Genomic DNA, 19729 nt, shown 5'->3' on the forward strand with positions numbered 1-19729 from the left:
GTGTCTTGGCTGTCCATGGAACACTCCCCACTTCCCTTCTCCATTGGGGCTAAGGAGGCCATGTCACTAATAGCTCCAAGAGGAGCCTCCTTACACCTGGCCACGTGGAGACTCTCTGATTCCCTAGGGAACCTCTGGATTCAAATCAACCAAGCATCTGAAAACCTCATGGTCCCTCTACCTTCCCTTCTTCCCACAAAGGAGACCCAATCTAGCCAGTAGGCCAGCCCATCAGGCTATGGAAACCAAAAGAACAAAATGCATCTAACTGGGTTGCAGGCCTTAATCTAGCTCTTGCTGAATTATTCAGGGATGGCATTAACTTATAAATGAGTGTGTTTGACTGATTTTTGTGGTTGATATACAGATAAATTCTAATGAAAGACAGCTACAAGATTTTAAATTATTAATTAGACTGCCACTTAACAAAGCCTATTTGGCACTCTATTTCCTTGCTTAACAAGACAAAAACTTTAAGGTTCTGTATGTGCCCAGAGGCTGTTGATTTGCATTCTGTTTTTATAGCTCTAAAAATGAAAACCATAGATCCTGACCTTAAGCAGGCCGCTTCTTGCAAAGCAAAACCCCCAGCAAGCTGCCCTTCCTTCCTAGATGGTGCTGGGTGGCTCGGGGCCTCGCTTGCCCTGACCGCCTCTCATCTCTGACCAGAGATTTGCTTTTTATATCCCTGGTTCTTCTGGGATAGGCCAGGAGATGGAAAAGCCAGGAGGGCAGCTGCTGAAGCCTAAAGCTACCAGCGCTGTCAGCAGCAAGATCCACTGAGGACGCAGGGCTATTCTGGTTCACAGAGGTAGGGCTGTGGCCAGTAGAGTCTGTTCATTAAGAGATGCAAGGCAGCACCCCCAGTTCCTAAAATGTCCTCCCTGGGGACAGCACCATGTTAACTGCAATAGGACAACCAGCAATCAGAAGGACGACCCTTGTGGTCCAATCCCTACTCTCACCTTCTTCCTCCTCTGGGGTTTCTTTGCAGGATGGGTAGGGCTCATGGTCCCCTCTTCTCCCAGGATCTAGGGAGGGCTACTCTTTCTTCATCTTTCAAACCCTTTTCCAAATCATAATTAAACTATGAAACTCCCTCAGAGCCAGGACCCCACGCAGGGTTCTGCGTCTGATAGGCAGGGAAACTGCAACAACTATCTGAATCCATGCTATGACATTTTTGCCGGGAGCCTTTGGGAACAATTTGAGAAGCAGAAACTTCAAGGGCCACCTCTCTTGGCACTAGCCCCAGTCATATCTTTGTCTCTGGGCACACACCTAGAATCCACACAGAGAATCTGAGTGGCCTGTGTGCGTGTGCGTGTGTGTGTGTGTGCCTGTACGTGCAAAAGAGACCAGTCCTGGGGACCAGGGTCAGGGGCCAAGGGAGAAAATTGCCCAGGAAAGGACCCAAATAAAAGTCCTCTGCCCACACTATGTCCCACCAGCAGGCTCCAGGCCACTGGAGCCCAGCCCAGCCCAGCCCAGCAAAGGACTTCTCTGCTCTGCTTCCCTCAGGCCAATCCAGGTGGAAGCCTCTTTGGTTGGTAGAACCTCTCCTGCCAATGAAGCTGTGCAGGAAGGGAAAAATAGCCCAAGTGGCAAACACACGTGACTGCCAAGCCTCCAGTGGCCACCTCTTGGGCAAGGTAAAGAGCCTCCCCCTGGGGAGCGGCCCCCAGAATGCATTGGACTCATCCCAAGCTGGGCCTCTGGCTAGCAAGGATGGGAGAAAAAGGCTCCTGGAGGCTGCTCAAGCCTCCCTGGGCACTTAAACCATATAAATAAAGTGCGTGGGCTGCTTCATGGCTCGTTTTTAACTGTAAACTGCCAAAAGACAAAAGACCAAAAGGGAGATGAGATGTCAGTTCCTCTCTATTATCTCCATCACAGACCTGCAGCCCAGACATGGCGGCCTTTAAAACTGCCTGGGAAGCCTTCCCCACTGGGGCAAGTTTGCAGGCGCCTGGCCCAGGCTGACCAGACCTGGGCCTGCGTTCAGCTGTGTAAAAAAGCATCCTCTCTGTGCAGACACACTCTGGCCAGCACTGGCGGTTGCTGAAAAGGCTTTTAGTCCCTTTCTGCTGGGAAAAGGAACTGGGGTGTATCCGTGAAGTGGTTTCTCCAACCAGCCGCAGAGACTTTTCCCACCCACAGTGAAAGGCAGTCAGCGTTTCCCCCCTGCACTGCACCGACCCACGTGGAGGGCACAAATCACACACAAGTTTGTGGATATTGACACGGTGGGGCAACCGAGGCTCCTGGGTCGGCCTGAGACAGCCGAGACACCGGCTTTACTGCTTCCAGCGCAGGCGTGGTTTCTTCACCTACTTGTCCGACCTGCTTATGGGGTCTCTTCCATCACCCCCACATCTGCTCCTCCCCGCCCATCTCCGGGCTTTGCTTCCCCCTCCTCCGCTACCTCCCCCTGCCCATTTTCTCTTTCCCGATCCTACTGTGAGGTCAGAATCCTGTGCTTACGACACCTCGGTCTGTTGCCATGGAAACAGGGGCGGATTAAGGCTGGAGCGCGGAGCGCAGGGATCAGGCCCTCCGCTACCTGAGCTCCCACCTCAGCAGGCTCCGCAGGGCCCGGGCAGCCAGCCGCAGGCACCCGCGTCTCGTCAGCCGCTCGACCCGGGCCAGGGACGAGGGGGTCCCGACGGGGTGCCGCAGCCCACACGGACCTGGGAAGGGAGAGAGGTAGACGCAGAGGCCCGGGCAGCGGTTGGCGGAGCCCGTGGGCTCACGGCGTGGTCACCTGCCCTCCCTGGGCCCTGGGGACAGCTCCCGGCGCGGCAGCCACGTGGGGGCGCGGCGGGACTTCCCCAGCGCCCGCGCCAACTTTGCAGCGCTCAGCTATGAGCCCGACAGCCCGAAGGTCGTCGTGAGGTGGTCGTGGGGCCAGCTCTTAAGTTGAGCCTGGCTCCGGCCGCGCACGCTCCCGGCACGGCCTCCGCCTTCGCATCCCTCCGCTCCAGGCAGAAGGAAAGTTTGAGGAACCGATCAGCAGGGGCTAGCCACCAAACCCTCGGCCGCTGGGTGTCCAGAGCCCGCCGCTGAGGACCACCAAAACGGGGCTGCAGCGAAGGTGCCCGGGTCCGGGCCCCACCTGGGAACCAGGACGCGCAGTGAGTGAGCGCCCGGGCCGCGCGGTGACTGACCGCCAGCTGCACCGGAGCGCAGCTTGGACCCGGCCCCGCCAAAGCGGCAGAAGCTGGCGGCGTGTGCCCGCGCAGGGGATGGAGCCTGCAAGTCAAAACTTTATACTGGCAAAGCTAAGGTCCCAGGAGGCCGGCTCCCCTTCCATCAGGGGCAGCTCACTGTGGTCTCGAAATGACCTCGCCGAGCCAGATCCCTAGGCCTGGCCGCTTGATCCAGGGAGCAAATCCCGTGTCTCGCTACTGGCCCCAGTCGGGGGCTGAGCTCCTCCAGCAGCACTTCCTCGGCGGGTGCGTCCCCGCAAAGCCCGCCAGACTGCCCAGAGCTGCTTCCCGGGCCCGGAGCCCCGGCGCCTGGCAGCTCTCGGGCGGCTCCAAGGCTCGCGGCTCTGCCCCGTGCGTATCCAACTCCAACTTGCCCCTGCGGCTCCAACTCACCTTTGCGAAGCATGTTGGCCGCGGGGCCGCCACTCGGAGGTCGGCCTAGGCGCGCTCCCTCCCAGGGTCCGGATTCAAATCCTTGGGCGCTGGCTGCAGCTAATCCGAGCGCGTCGAGGCGGGGGCAAGCCGGGAATCCGCTTGTGCCCGGCGGCCCGGCCCCGCAGGGGCATGGTGAGCCCGAGCCCCGCGCCGAGGGCACCGGCGCCCACCAGCAACCGCGGCGCTGCCCGGCAACCCCGGGGCGAGCTGCTTGCTCCGCGGAGCTGGCGGCCTGCTTCTGCAGCTCCGAGCACTTTGCAGGCGGTTTTGAGGGGGGACGCCGCCCTCCGGCCGCCCGGCCGCGGCCCCCTCTTTTCCGCCCCCTCGGGCCGCAGCCGCCGCCGCGGTTGCTGCAAAAGGGCGCTCGCACGCACCGCCAAGCTCCGGGGAAAGCGCCCGACGCGCGTTTGCAGGACCGTGCGATCGGCGGAGCGGGGCGCCTCCCTTCCTCCCCCCGGCTTCCCCCACCTCTCCTCCCTTCTTCCCTCCCCCGCTCGCTAGCTCCCTCCCTCTCTCTCTCCGCTCCCCGCCCCCGCTCACGGAGCGCCTCCCATACAAAATTTATGAAAGTGCTCTCAGCTCGCGGTGCTGAGCGCCGTCCTATTCCCAGAGCAGCGGCGCTCAGCCGTGCGGCGCCGCCTCCCAAGGTGTTTTCGCTGCGCCCGACCCCGGGGACGATCCTCGGCCTGCGGCCGTCCAAGTACCTGCCCCAGTCCCCGGGCCAGTCGTCGGGTCACTCGAGAGCCCCTCCCGGGCCCCGTGGGCTTCCCGGGGCTCGCACCCGCCGCCCCACCCCCCGCTCGCCCTTCGCGGATGGAGGTCACCGAGACAGGCAGCTGGAAGCGTGCGCTCTGCCCGCCGGCTGGGATGCGAGGACCGCCGCCCAGAGTCCCCGATTACAAGTCCGCACCCCTGCCCATCTACTCCCTGGCCGGCTCCTCTTCCTCCTCGGGAGGCTCGACGGCTCCTCCTTGCCCAGGATAGCTCCGGCAGACCCAGCCGCATCGCATCCCGAGACCCAGGACACTATCCTTTATGAGGGGTGGTGTGGTGTGCCCCCTGGCTGGTCTACACATCTCAGCAAGAATTGGGGAGGCCCAGTTGCATATTCTAGAGAGGGAAAGACTGATGTGGGGCTCAGGCAAGCTATCTCCGCCTGGGAGGGTGGGGGGCTCTGTTCTCCCTCAGTCTACACAGATCCCGCCCGGGGCTTCGTGGAAAATGGAGGAGGCACTGCCTAAAAAGCAGGTCCCACAGGGGACCAGTTGGGCTGAGCTTAGAGAAGGTTCAGGCCAGATGAGTCCTGGGTGGAGGCCGGCACCCCCTACTGGCCTGGGATAAGAGGGGTCCTGGAGGGGGAAAAGAGTGGGCTAAGTCACCCGTTAAAGGTACATTTATTGAGGGTCTATCATTGTAGAGTACTACTATTCCCCGGGGATTCAGCCAATGAAAAAGGCAAGGTCCCTGCCCTTGTGGAGTTTACAGTTAATAGGGACCAATTGAGGAAAGTCCAGATGAGATGGCACTTGGAAGAAGAAAAAGCCAGGTGTTGTTCTGGAGCTGATACGGGCAGATCAGGGAAAGCCGTTCCGAGCAGGTGACATCTAAGCAGAGATCTAATTGAAGTGAGAGGGTGAGTAGTGTGATTCCTTGGAGAAAAACTTGTCATGATCAGAAGGTCAAAAAGAAGGCCATTATCATTCATTCACCCATACATGCATTCAACCACACTGAGGCTCTGGGTTTGTGCTAACTACCTAGGCTTGGACTTCCAGAAGTTTATGGCACAGTTGGGGAAGACCCACAAGCTATCTTAGAATGTGACATGAAGAGATACAGAGTGTGGGAGGGGGCTCTGCTAGCTCTGTAGGGGGGTGGGGGGGAAGACCATCCAGAAAGACTTCACAGAAGAGATACCATTGGTCTTGAGGGCTGAATTCATCAGGCTGAGAAGGGGAAAGGCCATTCCAGGCAGGAAAGAATGTGCAAATGCTTGGAGGTGAGGGAGTAACCTTGTTCTGAAGATTAAGAAGATTGGTCGGGAACTACCATGGCAGTCCAGTGGTTAAGAAAGAGCTCGCCTTCCAATGCAGGGGGTGCGGGCTCGATCCCTGGTCGGGGAGCTGGGATCCCACATGCCTCTTGGCCAGGAAGCCAAAATGTGGAACAGAGGCAATATTGTAACAAATTCAATAAAGACTTTAAAAATGGTCCGCATCAGGGCTTCCCTGGTGGCGCAGTGGTTAAGAATCCTCCTGCCAATGCAGGGGACATGGGTTTGAGCCCTGGTCCAGGAAGATCCCACATGCCGCGGAGTAACTAAGCCTATACGCCACAATTACTAAGCGTGCACTCTAGAGCCCCTGAGCCACAACTACTGAAGCCCGCGCGCCTAGAGTCCATGCTCTGCAACAAGAGAAGCCACCGCGATAAGAAGCCCGTGCACCATGAGTGCAGCAACGAAGACCCAATGCAGCCATAAATAAATAAATAAATAAAATCTATATAAAAAAATGGTCCACATCAAAAAAAAAATCTTAAAAAAAAAATTGGTCCATCTTGTTGTGGGAAAAGAAGGTGAGGTATTCTCTTAGCCTCCACCAGCTGCAGAGCTGGACTGAGCCACCCATCTGAGCCCTGCCAGGCAGACACTAGCTGAACTCGATGATGCTGAGAGCTGCAGAGGCCCTCCACCAGTAAACCAATGTCAGCGAGGTTGAACAACTTGACCAGCAGCTCACAGCAGATCAGTGCCAAAGTATGGGCCTGAATCAGGGTGTGCTGATCCTCCTTCCACCTCCTCAAGCCGCCTCCCCATGACCCCCTGCCCCACAATCTCCAGTATCTTAGGCAAAGTTGGCTGGGGCTGGGCGTCAGTGTGAGAAGCAGAGTTATTTCAGTCCTCTGGCTGGGTGCTGTTTTGGAGTCCAGCCAGGGAGTGGGGGCGACCGTGGGTGGGTGTTTTAGTTTAATGTGGGGGTAGCACTGTGCCCGCCTTCTTGTCAGGCAGTAATTACTCAGACTGCTGAGTAACTCTGGCAGGGAGACCCCCATGGACAGATGGAGGTGTTCTCCGCCTAAGTTGAATGGCAGCCCCCAATGTCCTGCACTGCAGGGTCTTGGGGCACATGCTCATTTCCTAATGGGTGCCAGGGCAACTCATTTAGGACAGGGGCTGTGGGGCAATGTTATAAAAGGATGGGGGACTTCTATTACCAGTGGGCCCACCTCTGCCTAGGGAAAGGCCCTAAGGGATACGGGGCCTGCTAGGGAGAAGCCATTACTCTGCTGGAGCCAGTTTTTCCCCCTTGGAACTCACAGCTGCAGCCAGAGCTAAAGCTGCCCACAGGCTGGGCCTTAGTGTCCTGAATGGGGAGGGGCTGGACTCACGGGGTCCCTGGAATTGAGATCCTACACCCTGGGGGTCCAGAGAACCTGAGGGAATGGGAAAGTGCAGGCTGGACTCTTATCAAGCTGACGGGGTGTTCCTTGGACCCATGTTGGCCACATTCCTGTCCAAAGCTGTGATTGTCCTAAGAGCATCAGTTGGTGGTCTGAGGGGCAGAGCACTGACCCCTTCTGGTCCTCCCCTTGGCTGCTCATTCCCAGCCTGCCCAGCCAGCTCTCCTCTCTGGGCAGTCTCCCAGGCAGGGCCCGTCCCTGGCTGCTTGTTTTTCACTTCTCCATGCACCTTAATTAGGAGTTTCCAAGCAGGGAGGGCCTCCAGGGGAGCCCGAGGCCACAGAGCGCCTTAAAGGGCCAGCTGTGCTCACATAGAGAGCAGAGAGGAAGATGGTGCCAGAGGGCTGCATGGGCAAACGGCCCTGGGGGACGATTGCTCTATGGGGCAGACCTTGCTGAAAGCCAGTCCTGCAGGTACTCTGCTCTTCCAAATGTCAAGGCTGTCTCACTGGCTACCCTGCCTTCTCTTTGGGATTCCAGGAGCTTATGCCACTGATCAGGAGAGAGGCTTCCTAGGCCTGAGGGGCAGCCTAGGCAGGGCAAACGTTGGCCAGAATCCCGAAGGTTTAGGCAGTAGAGTCCTTAGACTTCCCCACTCTCCCAGGAAAGCACCTTCAGGCTGGGGGCCTTCCCCTGGTAGCAGTTTATCACAGGTGAACCTTCCACACTGTCGGTTCTAAAGGTGTAAGGGCAACCCAGCGCTCCGGAAACCGGCACCAAGACTTAACTTGGAACTGGCTCGGTGGGTGCTGAGTTCTGTCCTGTCCGAGCAATGGGGTCCTCTGAGGCAGGGAATGCGGCCCCACCCATAGGCATCCAGGGCTTATCAGGAGGGGGGAGAGATTGAGGGGAGCTGAAGGAGGACCCTGTGGTGTCCCCATTTACAAGACTCCGCCCGCAGAACTGGGGTAGGGAGTCGGCAAATAGGAGGGCACTTGTCCGGGAGAACCAGGTTCAAGCTGCCCGGAAGGGGAGGAGGGGACAGGGTCGCCGGGAGAACGCAACTGCTGTGGCCGGAGACCACTAGGGGCTCCCGAGAGTCTCGACCTTCCCGGCTGACCTGGGGGTCCACTCTAGCCCCACCCCTATCTTTCTCCTTCACGGTCCCCGCCCCGCAAATCGCCGCCCCTCGCTGGCCGATCGGCGATCGATCGCACTGTCTGCGCTCTCCTCGTTCTTCTAGCGCTGTCTTTTTGGTCCCAACGTGGGTCAGCTGGTGATGGCGGCGCTGGTTGCGGCCGAGGCCACAGAGTCCGGCAGCCGAAACGGCCCGGGCAGAGGTGGGTGCTAAAACGCTGCGGCCTCCGGACCTCGCATCTCGGGGTAGGGCCCCCAAGTCAGGGACAGGACCCTTTAATGGCGGCGGCGCGTTTCTCCTCCAGACCCAGAAGGCCTTGCCGTCGCTCGCTCTGGGCGGCTGTCGCTGGAGCCCAGGACGACAGGTCTTTCTTTTGCAGCCTTAGGGCACGATCGGGAGCAGCCCCTCCTAGGAGCTTGTAGTCCTCAAGCCGGAAACGCTACCCGCCCTGCCTTGGCGGGCAGACAGACGCCTGAAGACTCACGGATAAGACGTACCCGACGGGGAGGGAAGGAGCCAGGCGCGTTGCCCTGGGCATTCCACAAGTGTGCCTTCGGGGAATGCTTCAGGAAAGATGCACAAGGTTTCATTCACCTGGCACTTATTGAGCGCCCGCTGAATGCCAGGCCTGTGCTAGGTGCAGGGACTAGACTGCAGCCCTGCCCTCAGGGATCTCACAGTCTACCGAGGAATGCTGATGTAAACAGAAGGTTACAGCCAAATGATAAAGAAGGAAGCGCCTACTGGCCCTTGGGACAAATCGAGCTGCTACGACTAGCAGCTCCCACACCCCAACAACCACAAGGGACGTGGGCCTCTGCCACAGGAGCTTCTGAGAGGGGCGGTCCCAGAGACGCAGGCTTGTGTTTCATGGCCTTTGAAACATCTGAACAAGTACCATAGCAGTGGTAACATTCAAATCTGGACTTAGGGTCCCAAGCCTGCCATTCTAGTTCTCCACTGCACCATCACCACCACCACCACCACCACCCATGCATCAGCCCTCCGCCCCCCTCCTCTCCCGCCAACACACACACAGAGGCTGAAGTGTCAGGTCTGGCAGGATCCCTGGCAGAAGTTCTGGCAAATAGTACAGGCTCAATAAATATTCGCTGAATAAATTCATTTCTCTCCTTGTCACATTCCCAAACTGTCTGGTGCCTAAAGGGATACCAGGGTTGGGCTAAACTGAATTATGGGGAGTAGGATGCAGATGAAGGGCTGCAGCCTTCCTAAAGGGCTACAATGTTTCTTCTCCTTTAATCAGGGGTTTGTAATTATTTGTGTACTTGCATTTGCCGCCACTAGACTACTAGGCCCTAAAGGGCAAGGTCACTTTTCTGTCCTTACCTGTTTGCCCACAGTCCTGACTAGAGTGTATTCTTTCCATCCTTCCTGGGGTGGGAAGTGGGGTAGAATGATGGAACTGGGGAACTTGTTAAGTCAGTTAAATGTATGGTGTTTATTTCCCTTTTGAATGAGGAGAGGGAAGAGTGCAGGAATTAACCAGTGTAGACATAGCCAGTGGGACTCAAGTAAGGAAGGCAGTCTTTTAAATTAGTACTTACAACAGTTTGCTTATAGATCTCATATCTAGGATCTCAGAACTTCAAGGTGTTCTCAGGGGCTGGGAGGAGAGGGACATTTTCCCAGACTGGTTGGGCTGGCTGGGCTCTTGGGGTTTCCTCAGGATTGTTCTCTATCAAGGAGCAGTTGTGTGGACTTTTTTTTCATTTGCCTCTCAGTTGAGTCCCCTGGTGTCAACTTACTCTCCTGAGGTAAGAGCTGAGCCACATGCTCAAGTCCTTGATTCCCAATAATCTCATAACATGGAAATTAATTATACAGATTTCCTCTTAGCTTAATGGGTTGTCTTTCCAGCTTCAGGATGAACTCAGTGGGGAAGAAGGCTGGGCCAGTCCCCTTGGCATCTAGGATCTGGGCCTTAAACTTGGGTGGTGTTAACAGCTCACTCAGGTCTGGCTGTGGTTTAGGCCAGGCACCAACCAACTCAGGCCTTGCACTCATCCTAGGTCGAGCCCCTCGGGGCCGCTTGGCCAATCAGATACCCCCTGAGATCCTGAACAATCCCCAGCTGCAGGCAGCCATTCAAGTCCTGCCTTCCAACTATAACTTTGAGATTCCCAAGACCATCTGGAGGATCCAACAGGCCCAGGCCAAGAAGGGTGAGCCCATAAGCTTTGAGTGGGTGGGGGAGGAGAGGTTGCCTGGCCGAGCCAGGGGCAGTGTCCCATCCCAGGCTCTTCCCAGCCCTCTGCTCATGTCTCTGCTCTGTCTTGCAGTGGCCTTACAAATGCCTGAAGGCCTCCTCCTCTTCGCCTGTACCATCGTGGATATCTTGGAAAGGTGAGCCTTGGGCCACTGACGAAGCTGAACCAAGACCTTCCCCATGTCCGTTACAGCTCTGCCTGTTGGCATCATTTTTTCTTTCTGGACCTCTGCCTTACCGTGTTCCTTCCCACAGCCATACACACACCAAGGGAAAAACCCCAAACTAAACTCCTAGCCTGCCGCAATCCCTGCTTGTCTCTATAAATCTCCCCTTCCGTAAAAGAAATTGGGAGGGAGAAATGAGTCAATTCCAGTATCTTCAAAGGTGGGCCCACAGCAGGTGGTGGAGCCTGAGGAAGAAGCTAAGAGTCCTCAGAGTTGACCCTGCAGTGGGCTGGGTGGTCAGCGTGGGGTCTGGCTTGGGGGAAACTTTTTCTCTGGCACATTTGGAGGAGTGAGGCAAGAGGGGCTTGGCAGAGGGAGAAGCGCATAGGAGATGGTATTCAGTTCCTCTACCTCCCTCATCTAAGTTTCTTCAATACAATGAGCCATCCTTGGGAGGGGGGTGAGTGCTCAGCCATCTGGAACCAGCAAAGGAACAGGGAGGGCGAAAGAAGAAAGGGGAGGTCACCTCGTGATGGGAACCTCCCACTTCCCTGCTGCTGCCCTACCCCCACCCTGCTCCTCATCCCCGCCGCCACAGACTCACTTCCCTGCTCCCACCCTCTTGCCCCTTGGGGACGCTCTCTGGGGCTCGGGCCAATTTGCATACATTTTAATCTATAAAAAATTAAGTGCTCTGGCTGACTCAGACGCCTGGGCTGCATTCTAAGGAGCTGAATTATCTGCTTCTGTGCACAGCCTGATTTGGGGAGGGGGGGGGAGCTGCCTGGCAGCAGCTCAGCTTTCCGCACCACACCCCCAGGAGAGGAATGGGGAGACCCCCTGACACTGAGCCAGACTCCACGCCCCAGGGGTGGGTCTCAGGGAAGAGCTAGTCCTCTGGCTCCATTCCTGTGGTGAGTTCAGGGAGAGTGGGGTCTTCCCCAGCCACCCCATCCCCCAGTGATTCAGGCCTGGCAGCAGATCCCATGGCAATGTGCTGGCCAGAGCCCACTCTTCCTGACGCATGAGGTGTGTGGGTGGAGCCATGTGCTGCGGAGGAGCTGTCCATGGGTCCCCCCATCCCAGGCACAGAGGGCCCTGACTAAGGGTGGGGAGGTAGCAGGGGGTCTGGGCGACGGGCAGGCTATGTGTATCCACACACGCGTGCCCACACACGTCATGGTGCCAGGGTGTGGGAGTGGGTGTCTTTGCCCCTGTGTGCATGCTCATTGCTCTGGGTGGGAGGAGTTGGGGCGGCGGAGGTCTGTGTTTGACCCCCTGTATGCCAGGCTGAGGGTTGGGGGTCCCTCTTGCAGTCTGAGCCTGGGCAGAGGAATAAGGATGCTACAGAGTCCGTCCTCATACAGCTACGGTTCCAGGAGCTGCTGCCAGGCCTGGGGGAGGTAGCAGCTGGGCCCCTCCTACTCTGTTGGCAGAAGTGGCAGCTGCCAACCCAAGGGATTGGGAGAGGTAGGGAGAGTGGAGCTGGGCCCTGAGATACCTCCACAGTTAGGTTCTCTGCTACTTCCTTGTGTCACTGTCCCATTGTTCCCCACCCCGACAGGTTCACGGAGGCCGAAGTGATGGTGATGGGTGATGTGACCTACGGGGCTTGCTGTGTGGATGACTTTACCGCAAGGGCCCTGGGAGCTGACTTCCTGGTGCACTATGGCCACAGCTGCCTGGGTACGGCAGACCAGGACACCCAGACCCTGGCAGGGAGGTGGGACTGCACGCTCATCTCCATCACAGTGCCTTGTCCTGCTTGTATGCACAAGGTGCCTCCCGGTTTCTGGGATGGCCTTGGCCTTCCTGCACTGCAGGTGGATCTTTCCTTTGGATTTGGTTGCCTTGGAAACCATGCTGCTGTCCCAGATGCGGGTGTTTGAAAGGCTGTTGGTGGTAGAGCAGGCTGGGCCCCCAGCCGAGTGACAGAGATGGAGCTTCTAAAAGACCTGTGACAACACCCTCCCCACCTCCCCCAACCCCTCCCTCTAACCCTCAGGCTAAAGCCACTGGTCCTGGCTACTCAGAAACCTTGGCCCGGGCCAGGCCCTCTGCCCCTCCTGCCTTCCAAAACAGTCTCCTGAACTCTTCCCTCCTCCCAGTTCCCATGGACACCTCGGCCCAAGACTTCCGGGTGCTGTATGTCTTTGTGGACATCCGGATAGACACTGCCCACCTACTGGACTCTATCCGCCTCGCCTTTCCCCCAGCCAGTGCCCTTGCGCTGGTCAGCACCATTCAGTTTGTGTCAACTTTGCAGGTAAGTGGGCAGACAGTGGCCAGTCTCCAGGCTCTTCCTGGATCCCCATGGCAGGTGCTCCAGGCTGGTGCTATGGCCCTGCCTCTCCTTCCGCATCCACTTGCTTCCCTTCCCTCATTATCCCTACAGGCAGCTGCCCAAGAGCTGAAAGCTGAGTATCGTGTGAGTGTCCCACAGTGCAAGCCCCTGTCCCCTGGGGAGATCCTGGGCTGCACGTCCCCCCGTCTACCCAAGGAGGTGGAGGCTGTTGTGTAAGTGAAAAATGGGGTGCCGGTCATAGAGACGTAAGAAATGTACCCTAGGAGGGAGCTGAGGTTCATCATCCAGGGAAGGAAACTGAGTCTAAAGCTCCTTAGCCATTCGCTCAAGGTCACCTTGCAAGATGGGGACCAAATAGGGTTTCAGGTTTCCTGTCTCCCTCTCCAGTGCTCTGTCCAACATCCAGAAGGCTATGCCCAGGCTGGAGCAGGAATCAGGGCCTGATGGGGGGGATGAGGGTGGGCTAGAAATGGTGGGAATATAATTGGAGAAGATGGATGGGCACGCCCAGGCTGCAGCCCCATTAATTTAGCATCCGGACAGCTAACAAGCAGGAGCAGCATGTCTCCTGCTGCCTAATTATTTTAGGTAATGGAAATGCTTAATGTTGTGTGAACGCAGCCAGCCCCGGAGCCGACAGCTCCCCCGGCTAAGACTGGGGAGGGGAGCCCCATTCCCAGCTAATGGCAGGGAAGGAGGGAGGGGCACTCCCCGGACTCAGCCCCACCTCTGGGGCTGCTGCTGCTCCCACAAGCCTTGCTGCACCCACACAGGACATCCCTGCCCCTAGCAGGCCCACCTCAGGGCCTTCCCCAGCCCAGACCTGGGAGCCCTGCTCCCTGAGGGGCATTCCCCCTGTGCCTGTGCCTACATAACTCTGAGCTCATAGATGCCTACCCCTGGGGGCGTCATGGTGTGTGTTGGAAGGAGGGACACCCTGAGTGTTGGCCATTCATCAAAATTTGGTGTGATCTCCAAGACAGAAGGAGCTGCCATGCAGATTGTCTTCCATGCTCCGGCCTCTCCGTGGTCTGGGAAGGTACTGTTAGGGACAGCATCTGCTAGGCATGCTTGGTACAGCCTGATGGGTAAGCCTAGAATCAAGTCCCAGATATACTGCTTAATAGCTGTGTGACTTTGGGCAAGTTTCTTAACATCCCTGAACCTCACTTGTATCTTTTGTGAAATGGGGCTACTATAGGTAGTAGCTTGGAGGATTACCTGATAGGACTGAGTGAAGTTATACACGTCAGGTGTTTAGCCCAGGCCTGGTACACGGAAGGCACAAGCCCAGTAAACAGTGGCTGTTATTACAACTCAATAACTGGACCCAAGAGCTAGTTTGGGCAGAGAGTAGCCAGTATATACCCTGAAAGCTCATTTATGGCATATGATGACACCCTGAACACTACTTCCCACATCTATATTGAGCTAGGTGAGGGAGAATCTGTCACTCCACCTCCAAGTTAGGATCTAGATCTAGAGCCTTACCATGGCCTTGGCTGTCCCTTTACTCTTCCCCTAGAAGGTCAGGGTGGGGAGAGGTGCAGTTCTTAGATTCTGCATTACATAGCTAGAGGGGCCTTAATGGTCATCCAATTCAAACTTATTTTACATGTGAAAAAACCAGGATGGGGGTCTTCCCTGGTGGTGCAGTGGTTAAGAATCCACCTGCCAACGCAGGGGACACGGGTTCCATCCCTGGTCCAGGAAGATCCCACATGGGGCGGAGCAACTAAGCCCATGCGCCACAACTACTGAAGCCCGCGTGCCTAGAGCCCATGCTCCACAACAAGAGAAGCCATCTCAGTGAGAAGCCCGTGCACCACAACGAAGAGTAGACCCCACTCGCTGCAACTAGAGAAAGCCGGCGCACAACAACGAAGACCCAACGCAGCCAAAAACACCCAAAAACAAAACAGGGTGGGTGGGGTGGGGTGAGGGGGGCAGTGTGTGTGAAATGATGCTTTGTCCCAGTTCACATACACAGTCAGCAGCATAGCCAAGAACTCAGTCCTCTGGACCTCCGAGCCAGTGCCTGCTTCTTCTGGTGCCCCACCCCACACTTACTGTTCCCTTTCTCCCCCCTGCAGATATCTTGGAGATGGCCGCTTCCATCTGGAGTCTGTCATGATTGCCAACCCCAATGTCCCCGCTTATCGGTATGGACTGAGCTGGGCTGACCAGCTGGGAAGGGGGTGGGGTTCCCTGCCACTGAAACCCTCAATCAGCCCAAACTTCCTCATCCCTTGGCCACTTAACAGCCCCCGGCCCTAAGGATCTGAGGCACTTGGATTCTGAATCTGGGTATCAGGAGAAGGGTTGCTGCTGCACAGCACCTACCCATCCCCTGGAATCACACCTGGATCCTAGACCCCTCTCCCACTCTTGCCTGCTCGAGTTGTGGAACTGATCTTCCCAAAGACAATCTCTGCTCTTGCCTCTGTTCTTTTTTTTTTTTAATTTTTTAAATTATTTATTTATTTATTTATTTATGGCTGTGTTGGGTCTTCGTTTCTGTGCGAGGGCTTTCTCTAGTTGTGGCAAGTGGGGGCCACTCTTCATCGCCGATGCGCGGGCCTCTCACTATCGCGGCCTCTCTTGTTGCGGAGCACAGGCTCCAGATGCGCAGGCTCAGTAATTGTGGCTCACGGGCCCAGCTGCTCCGCGGCATGTGGGATCTTCCCAGACCAGGGCTCGAACCCGTGTCCCCTGCATTGGCAGACGGATTCTTAACCACTGCGCCACCAGGGAAGCCCTTGCCTCTGTTCTTAATTGCCTGCATGCAGCCTGAGGGTTCAGGAGACCAAGGGGCCGAGTCGGGGAGCTGTGTATATAGCACAAATCCTGTAAGTGGCTGTCACTGTGACCATGACAGCTTCTTTTCCAGATACGACCCGTACAGCAAAGTCCTGTCCAGAGAGCACTATGACTACCAGCGCATGCAGGCCAACCGCCAAGAAGCCATAGCCACTGCCCGCTCAGCTAAATCCTGGGGTCTCATCCTGGGCACTTTGGGCCGCCAGGGCAGTCCCAAGATTCTGGAGGTCAGAGGGCTCGGGATGGCCTCTGGAAAAGAGGACTAACTGGGAACTGAGCTGGGAAAATCAGTAGCCTAAGGGATTTAGCTTTGGCTGCTTGATCATGGGGACCCCAGCTCTGCCTCCCTCTCCCAACAGCACCTGGAATCTCGGCTCCGGGCCTTGGGACTTCCCTTCGTGAGGCTGCTGCTCTCTGAGATCTTCCCCAGCAAGCTTAGCCTTCTTCCTGAGGTGGATGTGTACGTTTCCCCACCTTACCTGTCTAGCTATGACTCTGGCTAAAAAAGCTTAGAATCTGGGTCCTGCCCAGCACCTATTGAAGGCTGGAGCCGGTGCTTCCATGATCATGAAATTTTAGTGTTTACAGAGCACTTGTCCAGCAGGGACTACCTTTGGCTGTGGGTCTTCCCTACTTTGTCTGGCTTGGGGGCTCACAGGCAACGGCAGCATCATAGTCCATTCTGCATGAGATGAGTTGGAGGGGTGGTTGGCACCTGCACTGTACCAGGCACTAAATTTGATACTGGGGATATTATTGCAAATGAGCTGCCCAGGCCCTCCCTTCAGAAAGCTCATAGTCAGTGGAGGAAACAGGAGAAAACAAGCAACACCATAGTGTTATTCTTTTTTTTTTTTTTTTTTTAACATATTTATTTATTTTTGGCTGTGTTGGGTCTTCGTTGCTGGGCGTGGGCTTTCTCTAGTCGCAGCGAGCAGGGGCTACTCTTCGTTGCGGTGCGGTGGCTTCTCGTTGCGGAGCATGGGCTCTAGGCATGCAGGCTTCAGTAGTTGTGGCTCGCGGGCTCTAGAGTGCAGGCTTAGTAACTGTGGCGCACAGGCTTAGCTGCTCCGCAGCATGTGGGATCTTCCTGGACCAGGGCTCGAACCCGTGTCCCCTGCATTGGCAGGCGGATTCTTAACCACTGTGCCACCAGGTAAGTCCCCATAGTGTTATTCTAAACAGCAGTAGGTGACAGTCTAGAATAGTATGCACGCATTGGCTGTGTTGGGGACACAGCCATGTTCTTCAGCATGCTGCCCAGGAACAGGGGGGCCCCCCCCTTGGATCTGACGTGACTTCCCCTCCCAGGTGGGTGCAGGTGGCATGTCCACGCCTCTCCATTGACTGGGGCACAGCCTTCCCCAAGCCGCTGCTCACACCCTATGAGGTAACACCGCGTTTTGAAAATCCCTGGGAGAGAGTGGTCTTTGCTCCTAGTTCTGTATAGGAAGGGATCCGAAGTGGGGTGGGTGGGCAGCACTTAGTTACAGCTGAGCCAGTTCCTAGCTGTGTGGCCTTGGAAGTCCCTTCACCTCTCTGAACCTCACATTTCTTCTCTGTGCTATAGGGATATAGTAGGACCTTCGTAGGCCGTCGTGAGGGCAGAATTAAATAATCCTGCGTAGAAAAATGTTGGCAGATGTTACTGTCCGGTGTTTCTCCTCTAGGCGGCAGTGGCCCTGAGGGACATTTCCTGGCAGCAGCCCTACCCTATGGACTTCTACGCCGGCAGCTCCCTGGGGCCGTGGACGGTGAACCACGGGCGGGATCGGCTGCTCCAGCACCCGGGCCGGCCGGCGCTGGGGAAGGTAGGAAGGAACCTCAAGGAGGGCGGAGAGGCTTGGGCGCGGCCAGACATTGGCCGCCTCCTTGGTGACGCGAGCCGAGCCCGCCGCCTTGCGGCCGCTACGGGAAATGCGTGTCAGCGGGGTGGGGAACGTCGGGGAAGCGGGACCGTGACCAAAGTCGGCCACCTCAGGTTCAGGAGAGGCCGGCGCGCCCCTTTCCAGCCGTGGCTTGCGAGGCTTGCAGCTGCAGAAACGAGGAGGTCGCGCCGCCCGCTCCCTGAAACGCTCCTTGGTCCCAGGTATCAGCTCCAGCTCTGGCCGGGCCGCACCCTCTCTCCGTTGTCATGGCAACGCCCACTCTCTCTGAGGCCCGCCTCCAGGGTGGTGCCGGCATTGGGTTCCGTCCCCTTATGTTCGACTTCCGCTCGAGGAAAGACCGCTTCCGGTCCCTCTGGCGCTTGCCCAGAATTATGGCTACGTCTCCGCCTCTGCGGGTATTGTGTCTGGCCGGTTTTCGGCAGAGCGAGCGGGGCTTCCGCGAGAAGACTGGAGCGCTGCGGAAGGCGCTGCGGGGCCGCGCAGAGCTCGTGTGCCTCAGCGGCCCGCACCCGGTCGCGGACGCAGCGGGCCCTGAGGGCGCCGGGCCAGACCGCGGTGAGATGAGCCCTGCCCGGAAATGCGCTCAGTCTTCTCTGTCTTGCCTCGTCCCCGTAACGCCTGCCTGCACACAGCCACCCTTGCCCTCCCCTCATTCCTGCCACCCTCCCACCTCATTCTGCCTATGCCCTCCATCCCTCCCACCCCAGCCCCTCGCTCAAATTCCAGCCTGGCCCTCCCAGACTTCCACCTTGTCTCCTCTCCAGGTCAGTCTGTTTCCCCCTCATTTTCCCCAGACTTTATTCTTTCCTTCAGCCTCCTCTCTTTCCCTCACTCCCTTTCTCATTTCTCTCCCCCTGGATTTACCCTTTCCCTAACTCTGAACTCTTCCCCCTCATCGCTGTAGGGCCCTGCCCTCCGGAGGAGCAACCTCGAGGCTGGTGGTTTTCCAAACAGGAGGCAGATGTTTTCTCGGCACTGGAAGAGCCCACGGTGTGCAGAGGTCTGGAGGAAGCCCTGGGAACGGTGGCACAGGCACTGAGCAAGCTGGGGCCTTTCGATGGGATCCTTGGTTTCAGCCAGGGGGCCGCGCTAGCAGCCCTTGTGTGTGCCCTTGGCCAAGCCGGCGATCCCCGCTTCCCTTTGCCCCGGTTTATCATCCTGGTATCTGGTTTCTGTCCCCGGGGCCTTGGCCTCGAGGAAGCCATCCTGCAGGGCCCCTTGTCACTGCCTTCCCTCCATGTTTTTGGGGACACCGACCGCGTCATCCCCTCTCAGGAGAGTATGCAACTGTGTAGCCGATTCGCTGGAGCCATCGCCCTCACCCACTCTGGTGGCCACTTCATTCCGGCAGCCGCGCCCCAGCGCCAGGCCTACCTCCAGTTCTTGGACCAGTTTGCAGAGTGAAAGATCAACAAATGCCTTTGCCTCTGCATTCCCTCTCCACCCCCCACCCCCTAATGGGGACACATGACCTTGATGCAGCCTCTATAATCCCTGTCCTCCCCTTCTTTCCCCTACTGTGATCTCAAGAGACAAATATCAGTACTTAAGACTCAAATTTTATAAGCCCAGCTCTGCACTCAAGAAAAAGAGGATTAGGAGGCCTAATGGACTTTGACCATGGCATCTGATATTCAAATATGAAAAAGGTCAGTGGAGCCCTGGATGAGTGGAGGGTAACACGAAAAGCAGAGACTGGCAGCACTGTGACTGCCACACAATAAAGTGGTGATTTGGATTTTGAGCGTCTTTTCCCTGGTATACACAGGAAAACTCTTTATTAAAAAAAAAAAAAAGTGGATTCCTCGCCATCCACACAGCCTCCAGGGCAGCACCAAGCAGGGAGGTGTTTCCAGTTATGAACCCCCAGGACAAGCTCATGCATGTGTGCACGTAGACACTTACACATTACTGGTGGAAGTCTTAAGTCCCAACCTGAAAGAAAGGAGGCCTCCCTGAAACAGGGAAGAATTTACATCTGAGAAGCTGGGGGAAGAGATCAATTGGCAGGGCTCCGCCTGGGCCATACTGAGTTTTGGCTTCCTCCATCCTGATCCCTAAGAGTTTTGTGTTGGCCTGTCAAAACCTGGCTTCATATGTTCTCTGCTTTCTCCACCATAACAGTCTTACCCCT

At 56.9% G+C, this 19729-nt stretch overlaps 2 protein-coding genes across 16 annotated transcripts in view; one reads left to right on the plus strand and one right to left on the minus strand.

Annotated features, from left to right (window-relative positions):
* RTN4RL1 (reticulon 4 receptor like 1) overlaps positions 1 to 8106 on the minus strand; it is a 71993-nt gene extending 63887 nt beyond the window's left edge. For both annotated transcript variants that reach the window (XR_014257939.1, XM_082443545.1), the window contains exon 1: positions 3603 to 8106. Coding sequence is in view for 1 of the 2 variants with exons in the window: in XM_082443545.1 (XP_082299671.1) it covers positions 3603 to 3615 (13 nt within the window). In the remaining variant the exon portion in view is untranslated. The remainder of the gene's footprint in view (positions 1 to 3602) is intronic.
* A 128-nt stretch (positions 8107 to 8234) lies between these two features.
* LOC309651116 (2-(3-amino-3-carboxypropyl)histidine synthase subunit 1) lies at positions 8235 to 19333 on the plus strand. 14 transcript variants are annotated; one of them, XM_082443500.1, is made up of 14 exons: positions 8235 to 8386; positions 10218 to 10370; positions 10488 to 10551; positions 12146 to 12267; positions 12690 to 12847; positions 12977 to 13098; positions 14980 to 15048; positions 15765 to 15933; positions 16066 to 16166; positions 17018 to 17096; positions 17377 to 17517; positions 17719 to 17795; positions 18500 to 18595; positions 18871 to 19333. In XM_082443500.1, exons 1-14 carry the CDS (start codon positions 8326 to 8328, stop codon positions 19064 to 19066), a joined length of 1608 nt encoding a protein of 535 aa, XP_082299626.1. In that variant the 5' UTR covers positions 8235 to 8325; the 3' UTR covers positions 19067 to 19333. The 14 variants fall into 14 exon arrangements, with proteins under 14 accessions (XP_082299626.1, XP_082299637.1, XP_082299625.1 ...); XM_082443511.1 differs by lacking the exon at positions 17719 to 17795 and adding an exon at positions 17796 to 18150 and having other exon boundaries at positions 18871 to 19029; XM_082443499.1 differs by lacking the exon at positions 17719 to 17795 and adding an exon at positions 17796 to 18150 and having other exon boundaries at positions 18500 to 19333.
* Positions 19334 to 19729: the final 396 nt, after the last annotated feature.

This window comes from Balaenoptera physalus (assembly GCF_965194825.1).
Source record: "Balaenoptera physalus genome assembly, chromosome: 20".
NCBI classification, from domain to species: Eukaryota; Metazoa; Chordata; class Mammalia; order Artiodactyla; family Balaenopteridae; genus Balaenoptera; species Balaenoptera physalus.

Bases quoted from the DNA above. Each gene is read 5' to 3' on its own strand.
- LOC309651116 (XM_082443499.1), top strand. From the start codon at position 8,326: ATGGCGGCGCTGGTTGCGGCCGAGGCCACAGAGTCCGGCAGCCGAAAC. The intron at 12,268-12,689 runs GTACGGCAGACC...CCCTCCTCCCAG, and splicing joins CTATGGCCACAGCTGCCTGG to TTCCCATGGACACCTCGGCC. The intron at 13,099-14,979 runs GTAAGTGAAAAA...TCCCCCCTGCAG, and splicing joins AAGGAGGTGGAGGCTGTTGT to ATATCTTGGAGATGGCCGCT.